We start from the raw sequence: 21,513 nt of genomic DNA, 5'->3' as shown, positions 1-21,513 counted from the left end.
TTAACGCCCAAGTCTTTGTAGGGAAATGTGCTTCCATTTCCCTTAGGTAAATACCTAAGAGTGGAATGGCTGGATTGAGTGACACACGTATGCTTAATTTTTGAAGAAATGCCAAATTTTTCATGAAGTGATTTAAACCCAGAGTAAGAAATATTTAATAATCTTTTAAAGCCAGGCCAAAGAGAGTAAGTTTACAAACCACAGAAAGGATACAACTTGGGGTAGCGAACCAGGCTGAAGCTTGCACAGCTCGATGAGCAGTGTGGTATACATCACATCAATGTGAGGGGGTGCCGGGAGCTGAAACAGCTCTGCAAAGATCACCTATAAAAGAATCATGAGTCAGAATTCAATTCCACAGGTATCTATGCACTTCTATCAGAAAGACCTCAACATTCTAAATGTAAACTCTAACTCCATGGCCTTTCTAATGAAAGAAGAATTACTTTTTAATATTTAAAATAATGTTCTTTAAAACATGAAGAACTGTAATTGAATACTGTAATAAAAATTGCATCTCAATTAAATAAGAATATACATGTTAATGCTTATATGATACTCCCAGAGAACCATGCAATTAACTCCAACTCTGGAAGTACTGGAGTTGATTTGTGCAGCACTCACAGATCCACCAGGGTCTCATTCTTGTAAGTAGTAAAAACTCTTATTAGACTCTGAGGATAGGAACAGAAGACAGTCAAGTCATTCCAGGCTGCTACATTGTAAAATTGGTGCTCAGGGGCGCCTGGGTGGCTCAGTTGGTTAAGCGTCTGACTTCGGCTCAGGTCATGATCTTGAGGTTTTTAAGTTCGAGCCCTGCGTCGGGCTCTGTGTTGACAGCTCGGAGCCTGGAGCCTGCTTCAGATTCTGTGTCTCCCTCTCTCTCTGCCCCTCCCCCACTCACACTATTTCTCTCTCTCTCTCTCTCTCTCAAAAATAAACATTAAAATGAATAAAATAAGATAAAATAAAATCAAATCGGTGCCCAGAAATCTCTTTGGTAGCCCAAGATTTCTTTGCCATGACTGTCGCTCAGAAACTTGTTTCTGGCCTCCCTGTATAATTTGTGGACCACCTACCTAGAATTCTACAGCCTGGTCTGCATTCTTTCTTCTCACCCCCATCTCCCTTACTTCTATACTTCATTCTGATTATTTTTTACACATTTTTCAGATTTGAAATTTCAATTGATAGGTCAACGAGTCAAGTTCATAGCCTAACTTATTTATGTTTTGCATTTCAATTGACACATCAATGAGTCAAGTTCATAGCCTAAACATACTCTCAAGTTTTATAAAGATAGGACAAATGCAGTATTTTCAAGAAAGCACATAAGTGCAGTATGAATAAAAAGTGTATCTTAAATAATACATCACATGAGTATTTTACATAAAGGAATAATGCAACAGACAGTCTGACTCATGTGTCAAGTGAAAACACTCTTTTTCGGAACATGAGTCTCTACGAGGTGTTCAACTTTACTATCGCCCTTCTGTATGACTTAATATGGGGTCAAAAGCATTATTTATTCTTCCTACTTCCAAAAACAATTGGCTGTTTTGTTTTCTAGGAATACACAAAGATTCATACTTATCTGTACCTTGTCATACAGGGAATAATATACTTGTTAGAGGTCTGCTAGTAATAAGAGGCCAGATAGACATCAGTTAAGGATAGGTCATCTGCGTAAAGTAATACAATATTTTAAATTATTCAAGCCAATTATACATCTGGTAAGTGGACAATGTACTGACAGGACTGGAGGTAACAACATTATCTATGATAACTATCCATGAATAAAGACATACTATATAAATAACTTATGGACAACTCAAAATTCCATTTGGCTACTGGTCTCAACCTCCTCTTTTCTCTTTACTAACATGGCTAACAGAACACCAAAACCAAAAGCATTTTCCTCACTCCTGTGTTAATTTTCAGAATCTGACAAGTTGCAAGAAAAAAAAAAGCCAAGACTCAATTACACTCTAAAATCAGCAGAAAGATTCAGAAACTTAGACACATGCTCCACGTGGAATGCATACCTCAACTATGTGGTAGTTCAAGGGGATCTTGTTCTTCCCTGGATAGCTCACCAGCTGTGCAGCACTATAAACAATGTAACTGAAGTTTAGTAAGTACACAAAGATACATAAAAAAATCAAATAAGCAGTTGCAAAAGCAGTGTTCGGATACAAGGGAAAGAAATCTTTTCTGAAATGCTCCAGATTTCAGGTACTTCACTTCAATATAGCACAAATTACTTTGTTTAACTCCTTCAAAGAAAAAAGAAGTATAAGCAATAATACTAAGAAATCATATTAGGATGTACTACAAAATTTCTGAGCAGATCACTCCCAAAACACTATCTTCCTTTCCATCTTACAATCTAAACCAAAACTTTCCAAGGCTTAAGGAAATACTAAAACAAAACTTTTCCAAAGCCTGATATCTAAGTGCTAGAAAACTATTAATATTCATTTATTCCCATAACATTCACACCAAAACCAGTTGGTCATTCATGTTAATTTGTCCATAGCCTTTGGCAAACACCCACACAAAAAAGCCAACATCATGTGCACATCACTATAAAGCACTATAGAACCTTAAAGCATCTGGACAACGACTATTTGAGTGTGAAGGGCCTTGAGAAAGCAAAGTCGTCTTCTCAGAGATTGGTTTTATTTTTTAAAAGGACAAAGCATCAGAAAGAGGAAGATTTTCTTACACTCTTTATATACATTTTGCTCTTACCAAATCAAACTTGCTACTTTTTCTCCACTCTAAAAGTTACCATGAAAACAATCTTACCAAGTCTTCCTTTCCTTCCAGTGGGACTTAATGATGCAGTGAAGATTCTCTTCTATTACAAATCTTTCAACTGAATGGCTCCCTGGCATTACAGGACCCTGAGAAGAAAAGCAAATGTATATATACTGCAAGCCTAGAAAAAGATACTTACTTTCATTTATCCGACAAATATTCCAGAGGTTATTATGTTCCACACACTATACTGGGTGCTGAGGATTTTAAAAGTTCAGAAGTGTGAAAACTGTATTTCAGCAAATCTCACTGTCATGTTCACTACAATACAATGAGTGTCAGCTGCAGCGTTTCTTCTAGCACCCGACACCAGGCTACCATCACCCATCTCAAGCCAAAGAATCTGTATTATTAGCTCCATACAGTTTGATTTTTTAAAAAAATGTTTCAATGTTTATTTTTGAGAGAAAGAGAGAGAGAGAAGTGGGAGAGGGGCAGAGAGAGAGGGAGACACAGAATCCAAAGCAGGCTCCAGGGTCAGAACTGTCAGCACAGAGCCCAATGTGGGGCTCGAACCCATGACCTGAACTGAAGTCAGACACTTAACCAACTGAGCCACCCAGGTGCCTCTATAGTTTGACTTTTTAAACCATGAGTGGATTAACTTCCATAATAAATATGGAGAGGAAATATTCTATTTCAAACTGTATAGACATAAAAGGTATATATGCATAGAAAGACAAACATACTACATTGTTCAAAAAAATGGTTAGGAAACTACCTGCATGATATTTGTTTAAAGTATATGCATAGCAAACAGGTTCAAAGAATTTATTTACTTACTATTTACTATTGTAGACTCTTAATGACCTTTAATCTCTATTAATTTTTAATTTTTTAAAATAAACATTTTTGGGGCGCCTGGGTGGCTCAGTCGGTTAAGTGTCCGACTTCGGCTCAGGTCACGATCTCGCGGTCCGTGAGTTTGAGCCCCGCGTCGGGCTCTGGGCTGATGGCTCAGAGCCTGGAGCCTGCTTCCGATTCTGTGTCTCTCTCTCTCTGTGCTCCTCCCCCGTTCATGCTCTATCTCTCTCTGTCCCAAAAATAAATAAACGTTTAAAAATAAAATAAAATAAAATAAACATTTTTTTCAAAGGCCAGGACAAAATAAAATCCTCATCTTGAGGGGAAAAAATATTTTATAGGTATATGCTCTTCTGGCAAAGGAAAATGGGCATATAAGGGAGGCAATACCAATTAAGTATAAATGTTAAGGAAGTGTACTTATAAATTAAATATAAATACAGAGGCACAATCAATTAAAAAAAACAAATTTTGGGGCACCTGGGTGGCTCAGTCAGTTGAGCTCTTGACTCCTGATTTTGGCTCAGGTCATGATCCCAGGGTCGTGGGATTGAGCCCTGCATCAGGCTCCATCCCCACTGAGCATGGAGCCTGCTGAAGATTCTCTCTCTCCCTCTCCCTCTCTCTCTCTCTCCCCCACTGCCCCTTTGCCCCCACTGGCACACACACTCTCTCTTAAACGAAGATTACAAAAACAAAAAAAAGGAAAAAAGAAAAACAAATTTTGAGGTCCTGTTGTAGTTCTCCTTGCATGAACAAATGCCTAATCACAAACATTCTAGCCATCTTAAAGGTAAATTAGGTTTCCAATCACATAATGTTGACTAAAAGCATTTCGCTATATATGAAATATACCAAAGTGGGTAGCAAGCTGATAATTTTGTATATGAAACTGATTATCTGACGATTTTCTACTCTGAGATAGATTACACGTATACTAAATTTTCACTGGTCAGAAGCAATTTATCAGACAGAAAAGAGAGGACAGGAGAAAGAAAGCTGAAGTTTGACCTCAGGTGGTAATACTGGTTTTTACGCCTGTGGCTCTCAAATGGGGGCAATTTTGCCTTCAGGGGTCACCTGGCAATCTGTGGAGATTGTTGTGGTTGTCACACCTGACATTTGCCCTCTAGATGCTGCTATTGGAGGTCAGGGGTGCTGCTAATCATCCTCCAGATCACAGGACAGCCCCGCACCAGAAAAAATTCTCCAGTCCCAAATGTCAATTGTGCCAAGGCTGAGAAATCCTGCTCTCTGTTGACTAGAATGTTCTAAGCAACAGTATGGTACTTTAGCCAAAACCAACCCAGTGATCACCATGCTTGCTGTTTAGCTATTAAAGCAGTCACCCAAATATATAAAATAAAGGATAGTTAAAATGTAAATTCTGATACCAAAGGTCCATATCAAAATTATATATTTTCTTAACTGTTAAAGCTGCTAATTTGACTTCATAATAAAGAATATGTATATTTAAAAACTATAGTCAGCTTATACTAAACTTTAGGGTTTTTAAATTAAAAATATTTTATAATATTTTTGAAAAACAATTACATAATATGAATAGTAAGACAAGCTGTGAGGGTTAGAGTGAGATGGATAATCTCAAAAACTGGAGATTTTTCTTGAAAAACAGCCTTATTAAGAATAATAGCTAATATTACTGAGCACTCATGTGTCACAATCTGTCCTATGCATTTTACTTGTTAGTAATTTACTCCTCATTAAAACTTTATTAGAGCATACCATTATTATTCCATTAGGAAACTAAGAGAGGAAACTGACTCACCCATGACCACACAGCTGGGATCTGACTACAACAGGACTAAAACTCAAACGAGTCTGGCGGGTGAACCCACACTCACATGCGCACTGCACTCTCACACTATTTACATGTGCTAAGGAGAAGTGCTTGCACACGCAGAGAAACCATTCACTAAGTTAAGCCATTAACTTCACTCCTGTTGGTCCTCTCAGATAACGAACCACTTGAGATTAACATGTATCACAGGCATGATTCAAACAGGATTAAACCACAAGTACAATGCAACACGGGCCCTCTGACAGGAACTCTTGGGTGGTAACGCACCTCGGGGTCATCCGTGTAATCAAACATTCTGAAGAGGACCCTTGGCATCGGGTACACCGAATCTTCCGTATGAGGCGGTGGTGTGAAAGGAGGCAGGTTGTGCTGCAGGGCTTCACACAGGATGCTGTCAAAGGCAAGATAAGGTCTTAGGATGTGCCGCTCCTGCCAACGATCCTTTTTCAATTTCTGAATCTGGGCCCACAGGCAATCTAAATACTAAAGACAGATTAATTTTTAATAATTAATATATATATTTGGAGGTCAAAGGAAAAAACATTTTGACTAGAATAAACCAAAAGTCAGTATCTTCTAAAATACAGGATACAAAAGTAAGCTAGCTTGCAGTTAAATATAGTACAAAGAACAGTGCTTTTTGTCTTTAATTACTTTATAAAGCCTACCTGCCTGAGGTTGTTACCACTTACACTTTCAATAAAAACATCATTTAAATAAAAAAGATCTCAACTCTATGATATCTGGAATCCCACAGAAGAGGAAATGCTTCGATTATATTCTAACACTTTTTAAAAATCCACTATATGCCTAGGGCTATGAGGAGCTGGACCTGGATAGGAAGTGTGGAAAAGTAGCTAAGGTATGTAAGTGGAATGATCCGGAATATGTCACTCCAGAGCTGACCGTGCTTGCGTCATGAGAGCGCAAATCAATTTACCTCTTCTTGCGGATGCGGTTTCTCAGCAGTCCATACTTGTAACATGGGCACATGAGTCTTCTGGCGTCTTCTAAAGACAAAAATGAAAATTTACACTTAGGTTTTTAGCAACACGAAAAGATTTCACCTGCTTTGTAATTAATAAAATGCAAATTAAAGCAGTAAAATAACACTTTTACCTATCAGATTCGCAGATATGAAAAATTCTGATAATGTAATTAAATTGTCAAAATGTGGGCAGATTGAACTTTCAGACCTTGCTGGTAGAGGGACTAACTGATACAATCTTTTTAGAGGAGATACAAAAGAGTATAATCTCTTTGGAAGGCAATTTGACTAAATCTACCAAAATTAAAATTGTTAAGGCACTGTAACCCAGCAAAGCCAGTTCTAAGAATTCACCCCCTCCCACAAATGTATTTGTACATGTACACACAGACATATATAAGGATATTCACTGAAACATTTATAATAGCAAAAGACTGGAAATAACCTAAATGTTTACCAATAAGGGACCAAAAAAATTATGGTACATTAAAAGAGTGGAATATTATACAGCTGTTAAAAAGGACACAGAGTTATACACTTTTATGCAACAAATCCAAGTTATATTAGGTGGAATAAAAAAAAAAGCAAGTTGAAAACAGTGTGTGTAGACTGGACTACTATTTGTATAAAAAAGGGGAAGGACATGCACTCAAACACTAGGATATTCATATTCTTTCATTTTTATTCTTTTGCAAACACCTATATTTTATTTACTTATTTTAAAAATTTTATTGTTTTGAAAAGTAATCTCTATACCCAATGTGGGGCTTGAACTTACAACCTCAAGGTCAAGAGTTGCAGGCTCTACTGACTGAGCCAGCCAGGTGCCCCAGCAAACATCTACATTAAAAAGAAAGCCACTACAACTTTCAAAAATATAAAAACATTTAAAAAATCTATCACTTAAAAGTAGGTTAATATAGGGGCGCCTGGGTGGCTCAGTCGGTTGAGCGACTGACTTCGGCTCAGGTCATGATCTCACGGTTTGTGAGTTCGAGCCCCGCAATGGGCTCTGTGCTGACAGCTCAGAGCCTGGAGCCTGCTTCTGATTCTGTGTCTCCCTCTCTCTCTGTCCCTCCCCTGCTCATGCTCTGTCTCAGAAATTAAAAAAAAAAAAAAAAAAAAGTAGGTTAATATAACAACAAAGCATATTTTTATCTTTACGTTTATTTTAGTTTTTTTGTAACTGTCAATTACCTATTAATAGATAGAAAATGAAACTTAAAATTATTCTGGGGTGCTGGGTAGCTCAGTCGGTTGGGTGTCCAACTCGGCTCAGGTCATGACCTCATGGTCAGTTCGAGAACCGTGTCGCGCTCTGTGCTGACAGCTCAGAGCCCGGAGCTTGCTTCGGATTCTGTGTCTCCCTCTCTCTGCCCCTCTCCTGCTCACGCCTCTGTCTCTTCCTCTCTCTCAAAAGTAAATGAATGTGACAAAAAATTAAAAAACCAAAAGCCAAAAGCCAAAATTATTCTGAAAAAACTTAAGGGGACACAAAACTGTTATCACGCTGCTGGGTAATTAAGCCTAAATTTATGAACAACGCCTATTGTTAGTATTATACCTAATAAGACAAATCAAGTTTTTACATCCACTTGGAATAAGTGGGTAATAGGAGGATATGAGGCCTTTTTTTTTTTTTTTTAAGTTTATTTTGAGAGAGGGAGTAGGGGAGGGGTAAGGGGGGGGCGGAGAGGGAGAGAGAGAAAGAGAATGAATCCCAAGTTGGCTTCATGCTGTCAGAGTGCAGTCCAATGAAGGGCTTGAACTCATGAACTGTGAGTTGGATGCCTAACTGACTGAACCACCCAGGGGCCCAAGAATGAGACTTTTAACTGAAATGTATCCTATTTCTCAAGAAATGTGGGCTGGGTGAAAGTTAAGAGCCACTGTTTTAAGGATTTGGTATAGGATTAACTTGCATGAAATAAATACATTGTATGTGCTAATAAACCTCTCAGATATTGTGATTCAGCAGGTGTGAACGTTAGGTTGGAGCACATTTAAGTATCATGGGTGATTCTAATGCACACTAAGTTTTGAGAACCACTAATGTTAAGATATTTTATGCCTTTGCCAACATACACAAAGGCAGCTTAAAAGGAGCTATGTTACCAAACCCCTCGCACCAGCAAAGTAAGCAAACGTATTTGTTTATTCTGAGGTCTCAGTAAATTACAACAGTAAGGGAATGAGATTACTTAGAGAAAGCCATAGGGAACTCTACAGGTTATCTTTTGAGAAATGGAACGGACATGGTTATTACTAACAGATAAAATATAACACATCACATCAGTAAGAACTATAAGAGGTGCTCTTACTTAAGATAGCTTTCAGTGTTGGCAAAGATGCGGTCCATCTCTGCGTCTTTCTTTTCATACAACTCCTTTCCAACCCAGGGCAAAGAGGACAGAAATGCATACACATACCAATCCCGCCGCACCTGAAGAATTTTTAAAAAGGCAAACTTAAAATATGTGCTGGTTAATATTCATTCTTATTGTACTCATTTTGAATGAAATCCTATAGACGCTATTTAATAGGGCTTAGGTAAGACACCTGGCTCAATCAGAGCATTTCTGTGTTAGTTTTATTAGACACAGTCATTTAAATTAACATACAGATGTCATGAGAACCAATCACTATGGCAGTTGACTTAACTTCTAGATATTAAGAATGTGATAACCTACCGGTATCTTTTAGTTTTTATTACTAAAGGGTTACCAGTGAAAAATTCCTAGTACTATACAGACAAGATTCAGGTTTTCCTACCTGAGGTACATCTTCTTCCTGAGTTACACTTACAAAATTTTCAAACATAGCAACCATGGATGGGGCAGCAATGACGTGACAATTCACAAGATCAGATAAAAAACGGACCTGTTAGGGAAAACAATTTCTATTAAATCTAAATGTGATATAATCACAAAATAAGCAATCTTGTGATGATTGAAACCACATGTCTGAAAAGCTAAACCTCAAGGTCAAATATAGCCTGCTGTCCTTTTTTCGTGTGCACAGCCTGGAACTAAGAATAGTTTTTCATTATTTAAATGCTTGAAAAAAAATCTAAAAGAATATTTTATGATTCATGCAACTTATATGAAATTAAATTTCAGTGTCCACAAATAAACTTGAATGGAACACCATACTCTCATATATGATGTCTATGGCTGCTTTTGTGGCAAAAACATTATGGACAGGAATGTGCATTTATAGGTTTCCACTCCATGCTACACTAAGAACCTAGACTGTAATATAGCTACCTCAACTTATAATCTTTTCTGTTCTCTGTGAAAAAATTTTCACTGGACTACAGAAATGAAAATTTCTAAACACATATTTGTTGGGTGTCCTTTGTGCTAAGCACTCTTAAAGTCCCTGTCGTGTGGGAGCTCACAGTCTAGTGGGACGAGCATAATGTCAATCCGAAGGCACAACTCCTATACTAAAAGGTAAATAAAAAGTGCTCTAGGAACAGTGATGGGGGGGGGGGGGGGGGGAAAGCATCATAGAACGGGTAACATTTAGGCTTGGCCGTAATGGATGATTGAAGTATACCTCAAGTGGAGAGCAACAAGAGTATTCTAGGCAGAAGGGTTCAAAAAGATGTATTCAGTGATCTGCAAGTAATTGTAATATAGCTGGAGGGTGTATGGGAGGCAAGGATAGAGAAACAGATTGGGGCAACCAGAAAAGGTCAGGCTATGGAGTCTGGACTTAATCTCACAGCCTGATTGGTGTCTACCTTCTTTGGTAGTGTACACTCAGTTAAAGAACTTGATCACATGCTTCCAGCATAACTATATGTAATGTAAATATTACACATGATATATATAATATATTACTGGCCCACTGTCAATCTATGTATTACATATTAAAGCTTATTAATTCCATTTCCATTTAAGATAAATATTTACTTTTCCTAACCCAATGAACCATCTTGTGCACAGGTGTTTAGGACCTTCCACTGTGGAGAATGGAAGGAACTGAGGTTTGTAATCCATAACCAGCATAAGCAGGGAGAGTTACAGAAAGACCACTCTGGTGACCCTGAAGATACAGTGAAAAAGGTAGAGAATCTAACTTCAAAAGGATCAGTTAAAAGGCTGTTTTAAGACATGAAGAGGAAGAGGGTGCCTGGCTGGCTCAGTTGGTAAGGCATGAGACTTTGGATCTTAGAGTCATGAGTTCAAGCCCTGCACTGGGCACAGAGCTGACTTAAAAAAAAAAAAAAAAAGAAAAAAAAAGAAAAAAAATGGTATGAGAAGGAAGGCGTGAACTATGCCAGATGCCCTACAGATAAAGGAAAAGGGACAGATGAGACAAAAATTTAGGAGGCAGAAATGATGGGACTTGGGGGCTGCTTACAGGATGAGGGGGCAAAGGGAAGACCAACATTAATGCTCATCCCTAGATGCATTATGCAGTAGACAGCAGACACTGTGCGTGGGCTGAAGACAGAATGATGCATTAATTTAGGCACTTCCAGGCAAGATACCTCAGGGCTATCCAGGTAGTATTTGGAACACGAGGCCAGAGCTCAAAAGAAAGGCTGAAGCAGGACATACAGATCACCAACTTGTCAGGAAGAGGGTGGTGTCACCAAAATAAAGATGGTTTACAAAGCTATAAAAGAGAATGAGAATGCTTCAAGAGGTGTGTTTAAAGAAAAGTGAAGAGGTGCCTGGGTGGCTCAGTCGGTTAAGCGTCCAACTTCGGCTCAGGTCATGATCTCACGGTCCGTGAGTTCGAGCCCCGCATCGGGCTCTGTGCTGACAGCTCAGTGCCTGGAGCCTGTTTCAGATTCTGTGTCTCCCTCTCTCTCTGACCCTCCCCTATTCATACTCTGTCTCTGTCTCAAAAATAAATAAACGTTAAAAAAAAAAAAAAGTGAAATGAGGACAGAATCCCGAGAAACACAAAATGTAAAGCATAAAGGAAGATGACCCAGTAGAAGGAGACAGAGGTATAGACAGTAGGTGGCGGCAGGAGGTGGTGCAGAAACCCAGACAAGAAAGGCGTGTAAAGCAGCACGAGCTTACAGGAATGTCAACCGGGATTCAGAGTGAAAAGAAGTCACCCGACTTAGTAACGAGCTCTATGGTACCTTTAGTGAGAATGGTTTCACAAGAGCAGCTACTGTGGTGAGCAGGAACTGTATTTCAGGAGAAAGGATAAATTCCTTGCTTGTAGCTCACCTCCTCCCTCCATCCCAATACTAAGTCGTAATATACTAAAAAAGTAACTTACCAGATATACAGCTTCATTGTAATTGTTTGCTTTCAATGATTCTTTAAGTTGACGAATCATAGCTTCTACAAACTCTCCACCAAAGTTGTAATTCCTGGCATTCAGCAGTCCAACTAATGTTGTATAAATTGTCAGCTTCTCAGGTAACAGACGTGCACTGATTTGAGAACCCAGTACAACAAGAAAACCCCAAAACGACAGCATTATGTTATGGTGCTCAATTCCACATTATGCAAATTTTTTATCATTTTATTAACTTTGAGCTGTGTTTTTAAAACTACTTCAGAAAAGGCATAAATATTGAGAGGAGTTGCAGACATGATGCCTGCAATTTTTCATTTCAACTCTGGTTTGTTAATCCAAGATTTAAGAAAGTAAAACATTTTAATTATAAACTTACCAAACTAATATAAATGTAACTAATGCTAGACCAGTTTATCTTCCAATGTATTTTTAGTGGACTCTAAAAGCAATCCTACAGAAAATGTTTCCATGGTAAAACATCTGGTGAATGCTGGGTGAAGCAAGTTTCTTTAACGCAGAATCATTAAGGGGGAGATGAAACACTCACTATTCCTAAACTTAGCTAACCAAATGTCACAGGACCAAAATTCTACTTCCGGAAACACTATTCTAGTTGCTTAGAAAATATTCAGAACTAACACCACTTTCAGCTAAGTTCCTGTCAGTTAAATTGCTGAATGTCAACATGGTACTTGGACACAGTAAAATTTCTTTACAACCCAGATTGCTTACTCCAAGTGTGCTAATTTTCATTATAGTTATTTGAAAAGCAAGGAAGAGGATTACAGTCAAAAACCTTTGGAGAAAGCAAATGTTGCTTCCTAATTTAGGTAGCCTTTAAAATTATCTCAAAAAAGAAAAGCAAACAGGAAGGAGCTCATGATCAAATTCTCATACACAGTTTGTGTTTTCCCAAGGTGCCTAGCAGAGTGTAAGGGACAATTTAGATCAAAAAAAACAAAAAACAAAAAACACTTGCACTGATAGTAACCTTCCTCGCCACCCCCAAAACCATGGTTTCCATCACAGTTTAAACATAAATCTACTCCATTCTAAAAAATGCTCCCAAAACAGAAGGCACTTTAATTTGTCTTAGTCATTTCTTAGTCTAAGGACAGGTCTTCCTGAATATAAACTGGATTTCTTTTAAAAACTATAACCCAAATTATTTGTACTTTATGAGGTTAAAATGAAATCCACTGGTAACTTTGATTTGCGTGTACATTTTTAAATTTCAAAAATGAGCTGTAGCATTAATTAGAATATTTGAAATAGTAACTTACAAGTCACCTTCATATTTGAAATTTTAAAATACCTCATGATTTATAACTTCATGTACAGTACAAAGACCCCTTTTATCCAAAAGTCATAACTACTTCTTTGCAGAGCATATAATTCATAGTGATCAAGGTCCATCTGAGAGATGAGAAAGTCTGGATTAATTCCATCACTGGGAGAGACTGTTTCATGATTCTATATAACACTTTTCCCATTTTAATTTACTCACAGATTAAATAATATTTGTTCTGGCAAACCTAAGTCGAAGAAAGAGTATGTCCATTAATAGCTTCAAAACTTCTTCAGTCTTCTGAAAAGGACTATCACTCAAGTGACCAGTTCTCAAATTTGTTTAGTACTACCACTTTAATATATAAATCAAACTCTATATATTGTATATATTTAAGTGTACATGCTTAAAAGAAAATCTCTGAATGTGAAAACAGTCAACTCAAATGATAATAAGGTTCCAAGAAACAAAATGTTAAGGAAAATGCTCAATTTTGTCCTTTTTATCACTAAGGTTCACCAAAGGTCATTCCATTTGTATAAGTTTCCCATTAGAAGGAAAGCTAATGAAATACATGGAATATAAACACATCTTCTGAACACTCCCAAAGCATTTAAGAGTAGATAATACATTATCACCTGGACTCACAAATCTTTTGCATACATACACTGTACAAAGAAGCCTTAAGATCTTGCTCTTGTAGTTAGGAAGATCAGCTTCTAAAACACCTGCCAAGCCTTCTAGGTTGCTCTCCAGAGAGCAGGCACTCTGTAGAGGACAGCATATTAAATATCTGTTAAATACTCGGCAATTAGTTAAAATTTTCTGAGTGATCATAATAAAAGTTAGTCTTATCTGTAAAAGGCACTATGACAGGTTTACTATAAATCAATTGGGGTAGTTACTGTTCTTAGAAATCCATAAAAAGAGAATGAATGAAAATTTAAAAGCAAGCAGTCTAAGGTAGCAGAATTAGACATGTGAGGACATTATCGGTTCTCTTTTATCTCTGTAACTGATTCACTTAACATATGACTCTCAGCAAATTACCTCAAGTAACCAGGACTTGTTTGGTTCTTCATTTATGAATTGAAAGGATTTTTCCTTAAGGTCTCTTCCAAGATTCATATTCTATGAAAATTACATTGAACTATCAATTATCTGTACCCCAAGGGTTTTAATATACATTTATTTTGGGATATAGATTGCCTAAAACTAAGATCACCAAGTTTCAGCTGCAGAAATCAGTCGAACAAAGTCAACTACAACCATAAGCCCCTCACAGTCTGTGCCTATGTTGCACATACCTTTTCTCCTACTTTGCATATTAAAGATTCCAAATGATCTTCAGTTTCATTTGCATCAGAGGTCTTTCTCCTTTTGTGAGGCTGTCCCCCTGTTTCAACAATGTAAAAAAATTAACATGACGTGATGAGTCCAGTATCACAAATTTAATTTAACTTTTTTAATGCTCTAATCTCTCTCCTACCAGAAACCTTACATTTTATACACAGGACAAGATCTTAACTGACCCACCACTTTTCAGACTGGGCTAGAATCACCAAAGACCTCCATACCCAGGGACACTATAATAACTGCAAGAGGCATTAGTTACGTTCACTTTTGTGTGAACAGTGCCCCATGGAGCTATGCAATGCAGCAGCCCTGTCCACTTCTGTGATAGGCAGGAACAGTGCCTACAACATCCTAACCACCAGTAGTTAGAATACTCTCTGGACCACTCAGGTACTGCTACTCCCATTCTTTAAACTGAACTGTTCACTGATTTTCAGTTGCTTGGTCCTAAAGCCTCTTAGTGCCAGTAGTACTCATTATTCTCATAATGAAAACCAGGTTGAATGGTTTGGAAAGACCAGGGGAAAAAAAGGAAAATGTCAAAACATAGGAAAGGGAGCATAAGACATTAGGATTCCTCACTAGTTTTACAAGTGTTTGAGCTTTCAACTCTGTAATTAATAATAGCTTTGGTTCTGTAGAACATGTAGCATTAGGGTATAGTCCCAAATAATGGGAATTACAATCAGCAGACACATACTCAAAGAAAAGTCCTGAGCACTGTATCAAATAACTGGTGGGGGAAAGTATATGTTTTATGATTTCCTACTTTTAACTACTGTTCTATTATGTTCAAAAACTGGTTATCATTCACAGAATCTTTAAAAAAAAAAAAAAAGATCTATCACATTGAAATCATTACCAATCATCTAGGTGTCCTTTTGGTTGCTGAAGAATTCAGGCTGAACAAACTACAAATCAATCTTAGGCATTGGACTATTTTTCAGACTGTTCCTGTTAAACATCTCTTACCATTTTGCTTAAAACTTTAATACGCATACCTCGTATCCTTTTGTGGAATAACCTACGGCTTAAAAATTTGAAGTGAATAGTGTTAAGTACAGAACATATTGTTGGTAAACACAACGTTGGCCAGTCTCCCAACGTAATTCAATTTTGACTTCCACCCATTAGATTATCAGGGCAGCATGTGGACAAGGAAGCAATGATCTGTAACAGTGCTGGGGATCTGCATTAATAATGGAAATCTGGATATAGGGTTACCAGGAGTAAGTTAAATATAACTTCAATCTTCTCCAGACTTGTAGAGCCAAAACTGAGCCATTTTTACAGAACTCATAATCGCTTACTTGCCATTGTAACATCTGGCTTGAAATATATAGTGATTGTCATAAAACACAGTACCTGACTACTCTAAGCTTGGTGTTAAAAGTCTCTCCAATGACTGAAATGATCTTCAGGCGCCACCTGAACTCAAGGTGCACAAAACCAATCTATTACTATCCAGATAGGACCTGATGGAAATATTATAAAAGGCCACAGGGTAAAGTACTATGTGCTTTGACCCCCCGACTTCTTAGTTATCATTATGATCTGGCTTAAATAACAAATGAACATAGTTTTGAGAGGATAATGCCATAAAAAAAAAGTAACACGCATGCAATGTGACAGCTGAGATATCCAGAGATATCTGCTCATGTAAAGTGGACATGTGTGATACAGTGGAATCAGTGACCTCGATTCTCAAGTATGCATAGGATCCATAAAGCTTCCACCACCAACTTTCACAAAAAGGTCTTCTGTTTCCAGGATTTATTCATGAAAGAACTGCATTTTCAATGCAATGTTTATATAAGCTGTCAGCCAGGATGCTAAAATAGCCTTCTTCTAGAGCAGTGGTTTTTAACTGGGTGAGATTTTGTCCCCGCTAGGGGCCACGTGGAAATCTCTGGAGACATTTTTAGTTGTCACAACTGGGGGAGTGCTACTGGCATCCAGTGGGTAGAAGCCAGGGATTCTGCTAAACATATTACATTGCACAGGACAACTCCCAACAACAAAGAATAATCCAGCCTGAAACGTCAATAGTGCTGATGCTGAGCAACTCTGTTCTAGAAAGCAGAATATACTAATGGCGTTCTTCAGAACCAGATTTCTGGTAAGGTTGGGGAAATGCAGATGCTAAAAAACTAGCCAAATAAGAACAGTTTTTTGGGTTTTTATGATTGTTTTTTAAAACTTTTAACTACCATTCCCTTCCTTCTAGCCCATCTACTCTGCCAACCCTTTATCTCACATCCCACCTTCCACATCCTCCCTAAATTAACTATCCAGCTAGCTCGTTCCCAAATTAATTTGGAATCCTACCCCCGTCTTTAAAGCAACATTCCCAGACCCTCTGGTAACCTAGAAAAGGAGAAAATAATGCTGTAGGGAGAGAAGGCAGGATTTCTGAAGAAAAACTAGAAAATACAAATACATAGTCCTCCCTGAACTGCGACTCCTATTTTCTCTCTTCCCATTTTGACTACGTCAAAGGACAAGTTTTGTTTAGAGAATGGGAAGAGGCAGAACATATGAAGAAGATATGCCCCACTCTCACCTGAGATACGTGAGGATATGAAGGTGGGGGGTGGTAAAACTATAGACACATCTGAACTCATGGACAGTACCAGGATATTGAACTCAGAGGATAACCTGGGTACACAGAATAAAGCACCCTCATTAAGGATAAAATTTGAGGAATTAGCTGAATGTTCTCATATACCCCCAAGAAAACATATCCATGGTAGCTCCCAAAGCAAGAATAGATTTTATATTAAGTGTAACTATGTAGAAGTTTTACAATATAGATTCAAGTTACATATTGCCACTTCACTCTGACAGTCTTGGCTAGTATAGAGGAAAGACGCAGGTCTTTATTAAAACCCATTTGAGGGGAGCCTGGGTGGTGGCTCAGTCAGTAAAGCATCCGACTTCAGCTCAGGTTATGATCTCAGGGATCCTGAGTTCGAGCCCTGCATTGGGCTCTGTGCTGACAGCTCAGAGCCTAGAGCCCATTTCAGATTCTGCGTCTCCCTTTCTCTCTGCCCCTCCCAGGCTCACGCTCTGTCTCTCTCCTTCAGAAAAAATAAACACACATTAAAAAAAATAATAAAATTTAAAAAAAACCAAAACCCATTTGACAGGATCTTCATACACCAGTAACTTTTTCCCTGTAAGGTGATCCTAACTTTATAAGGATACACTGTACTACATCTTGTATCTTTACTTACTATAAAAACCACAAGCAGGAAAACAAAGACCTACCTATAAAAGAGAAAGTAAAGTAGCAAAACCAACAAGGTAAAAGGGAAAAAAAGTAGAGTACCTTGATCTTGCAGCTTTAAAGCAGAGGTGATCACCAGCCTGTATACAAACTACACTCTTCCTTGGAGTAACAAATCCCTTCACTTTTAATTATATTTTTTTTCTGTAGTGAAGTTAAAAAAGCAGTCACGGTCTAAAAGACAAGGACCTAATTCTAAGTAGCTGAAAAGGGAGTTAATATGGTTTTTTGGCAAAGATTATGGATAATATAAATATTTTCTTAGAAGAACAAAATAAACAATGTACTGAACAGCTATTGTATGCATATCCTGTAATAACTGCAAAGCTCCAGAGACATTCTTAGAGATTCTAAGAAATGAGTTAGATTTAGCAGTGGACCAGTATCCACACACACTAATTTCCCATTTAGGACTTCCCTTCCCTTCTTTATAAACTGAACTCCAGCTGAACTTCACTGGTATAGTCTCCTAACTTGTTTCCCTGGATCCTGGACACTCCAGCCTCAACAAAGAGATACAATTTTAAAACTGCCCTTTATGAGCTGATCCTCTGCTACCTCTTATCTTAGCTCCTACAACTCCCCCTCAGCCCCTCCTCACTCCTCCAACTCTGCTCCAGCACCACTGGCCTCCTTGCTTTCTGTGAACATGACAGGAATGGTCCAGCCTTAAGTCCTCTGCACTCACGGTTCCCCATACAGCCATCTGGTTTCCTCCCTTACTTCCTGCAAGTCTTCAGATCAGATGCCGTTCTCAGTGAGGCCTTACCTGATCAACCTACATAAGACAGCATCTCCACCTCAACAAGAGTCTCTATCCCCTTTTCCTGCTTTTACTTTTCTCTGTAGCACTTGACACCATTTGACACATTCTATTTTATTTGACTGTGTTCTGTCTGGAAAATGAGGCTTCATCTTTATGTTGTCCACTACTGCATGCCAGTAGTTAGGACAGTGCTTGGCACTGGTAATTTCTGTTGAATAAACGATCGTATCTCGTCAAGCACATGGAAAGTCATGGCAGCCAGTGACTGATAAGAGCTGACAACAATCCAGAAATGCTGATATATCTACTTAATCAGGACTATTATAATTCAGCCTATTTTAAAATAGTCTTCTCAAACATTTAAGCATCTACTATTTCAGATCTTTAAAAAAATCAGTAGAAGCTTAACTAAAAAATCCAGATCACTGTTTAGGGTAAACCCTAGCTGATCATTACCCAAGTTGTGGCAATTCATAAAAGTTTCAGATTCGGTATAGTATCCAAGAGGAACTATGAACTGCCCCTACTACTAAATTATTCACCAGAATAAAGTTTAATTAACTCATGTCACTTCTTTCTATTATTTATTCTAAGGTTCCTGCATCAAGACCCGAACGGACCATGATTTACTGGCCATCTGGTATTAAAAGAAACTAACTCCCAAGAAAAGTATGCTACCATCACAATAACAAAAGCAAAAGTTGTTTTTGTACATATTCACATTCAATTCTCCAGGTTGCCCTCTGGAAACATTTTCTCTCCCTTTAAGGTGCCCTAGAAGCGAGAAGAGTGGAGAAAAGAAAGTATGAGAAAAGCAAAGAAAGAGGGAAGAACTTTAAAAGACTTGAAAGTTCCCTGAATCCCAAGCGATCACTTCAAGCATTAGTTTTTGATTAATCAAATTCCAAGCATAGGGAAGCTGTATTTTCTGTGCCCAGTATGTATGTTATGCAAAAAGCCTCATGTATTAAACAACGACAAAAAAGTCTAGGCACGCAGTGGAGTAATACCTGTGTCCTGATGACAGCCCCGGACTTGCTTTCACTGGTGTCAAGCCACTGCAGGCTGTGTCTCCGTGTTTATTATACTAAAGCTCTGGACCCTTAGGTGTCAGATAAGGCCGGATTAGAATATCCTCTCAAGCTATTCTCTAGCAGAAATCTGATGTTTCGTTGTTAAAACTCAAAACATGAGGCGCGTCTGGATGGCTCAAATAATCGTCCGACTTCGGCTCAGGTCATGATCTCAAGGCTCCTGAGTTTGAGCCCCAAGTCAGGCTCTGTACTGATGGCTCGGAGCCTGGAGCCTGCTTCTGATTCTGTGTCTCATTCTCTCTCTGCCCCTCCCCCGCTCGTGTTCTCTCTCTTTCAAAAAAAAAAACAAAAAACAAAAAACACATTAAAAAACTTTTTTTCAAATGAAAACTAAACACATGTGATTCTGCTCATATTCCTAAAGGCCCCAAGATTCAAGGTGAGGAAAATGTTAGTGAAGAAAATTAATTAAATTAAAATTTTTCTTGCATATTTTTTCTTACATCGTTGACACCTGCCAAAGGTTGTCACCTCTTAAGCATTAACCGATGATAAATAAGTAAATATCATCATGAGATATGTCACATGTATTACCTCATTTAACCCTCACAAACTGAGAAGAGGTATGTAATATACTTCTATATTACAGACTAAGGTTTACAGAGGCGATAAAACCTGGGCAAGATCATGAAGTAATGGTAGGGTCTAGCTTTGAACTTAAATCCTCTGGTTTGGCCTCTTAACCAATACACCACACACTTTTTAAATAGCGCTACACTATAATATAACAGAATTACTTAGTTTCTTTCCTGGTGGATGTGTGTTCTCCGCTGATTTCTGTAAGGTAAGCACCTTTTTCCTGTTTTTAACTAGCAAAATTATCCTTGGTTTTTATGGTGGCAATATCATGATCCCTAGGAGCGCAACGATCCAAATGGAATAGAGAACCCCTGATCTACACCTCGAAGAGCTCTCCAGTGTGTTTTCCAGTACTCCTCTTTCACGAGGGAAATGCGCTGCGCTTGCAGTCAGTTCAAAATCTAACGTAACAACGTGCATCTGTTTATTAGTGACCTCGTGAGTATGGATAAGACACAGATTTCTTTTCCTGCAGTTTGAAAGAAGGCAGACCAACGCATGACCGGTACAGCAGAGCTCAGACTGCAATTCGTCAGATCTTCCACTCACCGCTTTGTTCTTTCCCTTCTGAGGGCCCTTTACAGGTGCAGTTTGAGGGTCAAAACGAGCCACTGAGACTAGTGGTCCCTGTCGCTGTGCGTAAGAGACGGCCGCACAGACCCAGGTATACTTCCCTACTGGACGGTTCTAAGGACCAAATCCTGAAGAGTCCTTAGAGACTAGAGAGGTCCACCAGGCCGACGACTAAAGGAGTTGGGGTGGGGGGAAGCGAGGGCTTTCCAGAAGTCGCCCGGCCACACTCCCGCTGTGCCACCCTCCTTCACTCCGTGGCTCCCCGAACGCTCCCGGGGTGGGGTGGGGGAGGGCTTCCCATTCCTTCCCTCGAGCCCCCGGGACCTCGGCTCCCGCCTGGGCGCGGCCTCGGCGGCAGGGCCGATGGCACTCACCGTCATTCTCGTCGCTGTGCCGCCGCCGGGACATGCCGCACGCCGGAGCGCTGCCTAAACGAGAAGCCGGGAGGGAAGAGCGGCAGGAACTGTCCGACCGCCGGCTGGTGCGAGGACAGCAAGGAGGCGCGCGCAGTGTCCGGCGCGCAGGCGCACTCGCTCGAGACGGGTCCCGGAAGCGCAGGCAGGAGAGGCTGCGGAGTGGGCCTGACGGGCTCAGGTGCGAGAGAGCCGGTGTCTGGGAGCTCACTAGGCCGAGGGCGTCCGGTCTACACGCAACCGCCCCCTCGGGCTTCCTCCGCCTCTCGGCGGCTTCCTTCTCCCGCCTTTCGCTTTAAGTCCTTCCGGGGCCACGCGGAAAGCACCGCCTTTTTAGCCAGCCTGAGGCCGCCGGCCGCAAGCCAAGCCTAGCGGCGGCCGGTCCACAAAACACCCTGGAATCCCCGCCTTAACTTCAGACCTTCCCTGGGGCCTCGCAGA

General features: G+C 39.3%; 1 protein-coding gene across 2 annotated transcripts in view; it reads right to left on the bottom strand.

Moving 5' to 3' along the window:
• Positions 1-21,483, bottom strand: part of NCBP1 (nuclear cap binding protein subunit 1) — a 38,586-nt gene extending 17,103 nt beyond the window's left edge. Inside the window, exons 1-11 of one of the 2 annotated variants that reach the window (XM_025929825.2) lie at positions 21,034-21,483; positions 14,310-14,398; positions 13,670-13,770; positions 11,691-11,847; positions 9,210-9,317; positions 8,759-8,880; positions 6,390-6,459; positions 5,717-5,932; positions 2,812-2,909; positions 2,046-2,109; positions 214-324 (exon numbers count right to left, since the gene is read on the bottom strand). In XM_025929825.2, coding sequence (XP_025785610.2) covers positions 214-324; positions 2,046-2,109; positions 2,812-2,909; positions 5,717-5,932; positions 6,390-6,459; positions 8,759-8,880; positions 9,210-9,317; positions 11,691-11,847; positions 13,670-13,770; positions 14,310-14,398; positions 21,034-21,067 — 1,170 coding nt within the window. In that variant the 5' untranslated portion in view covers positions 21,068-21,483. Of the gene's footprint in view, positions 1-213; positions 325-2,045; positions 2,110-2,811; positions 2,910-5,716; positions 5,933-6,389; positions 6,460-8,758; positions 8,881-9,209; positions 9,318-11,690; positions 11,848-13,669; positions 13,771-14,309; positions 14,399-21,033 lie in introns of those variants that run through there. The other variant, XM_086683559.1, reaches the window with a different exon arrangement.
• Between the last annotated feature and the right edge of the window lie 30 nt (positions 21,484-21,513).

The sequence above is a fragment of the Puma concolor genome, chromosome D4 (assembly GCF_028749965.1).
Source record: "Puma concolor isolate L17-30 chromosome D4, mPumCon1.1.hap2, whole genome shotgun sequence".
NCBI classification, from domain to species: Eukaryota; Metazoa; Chordata; class Mammalia; order Carnivora; family Felidae; genus Puma; species Puma concolor.
Note: the sequence above shows the minus strand (reverse complement) of the source record. Positions and strands in the feature narration are given on the sequence as shown.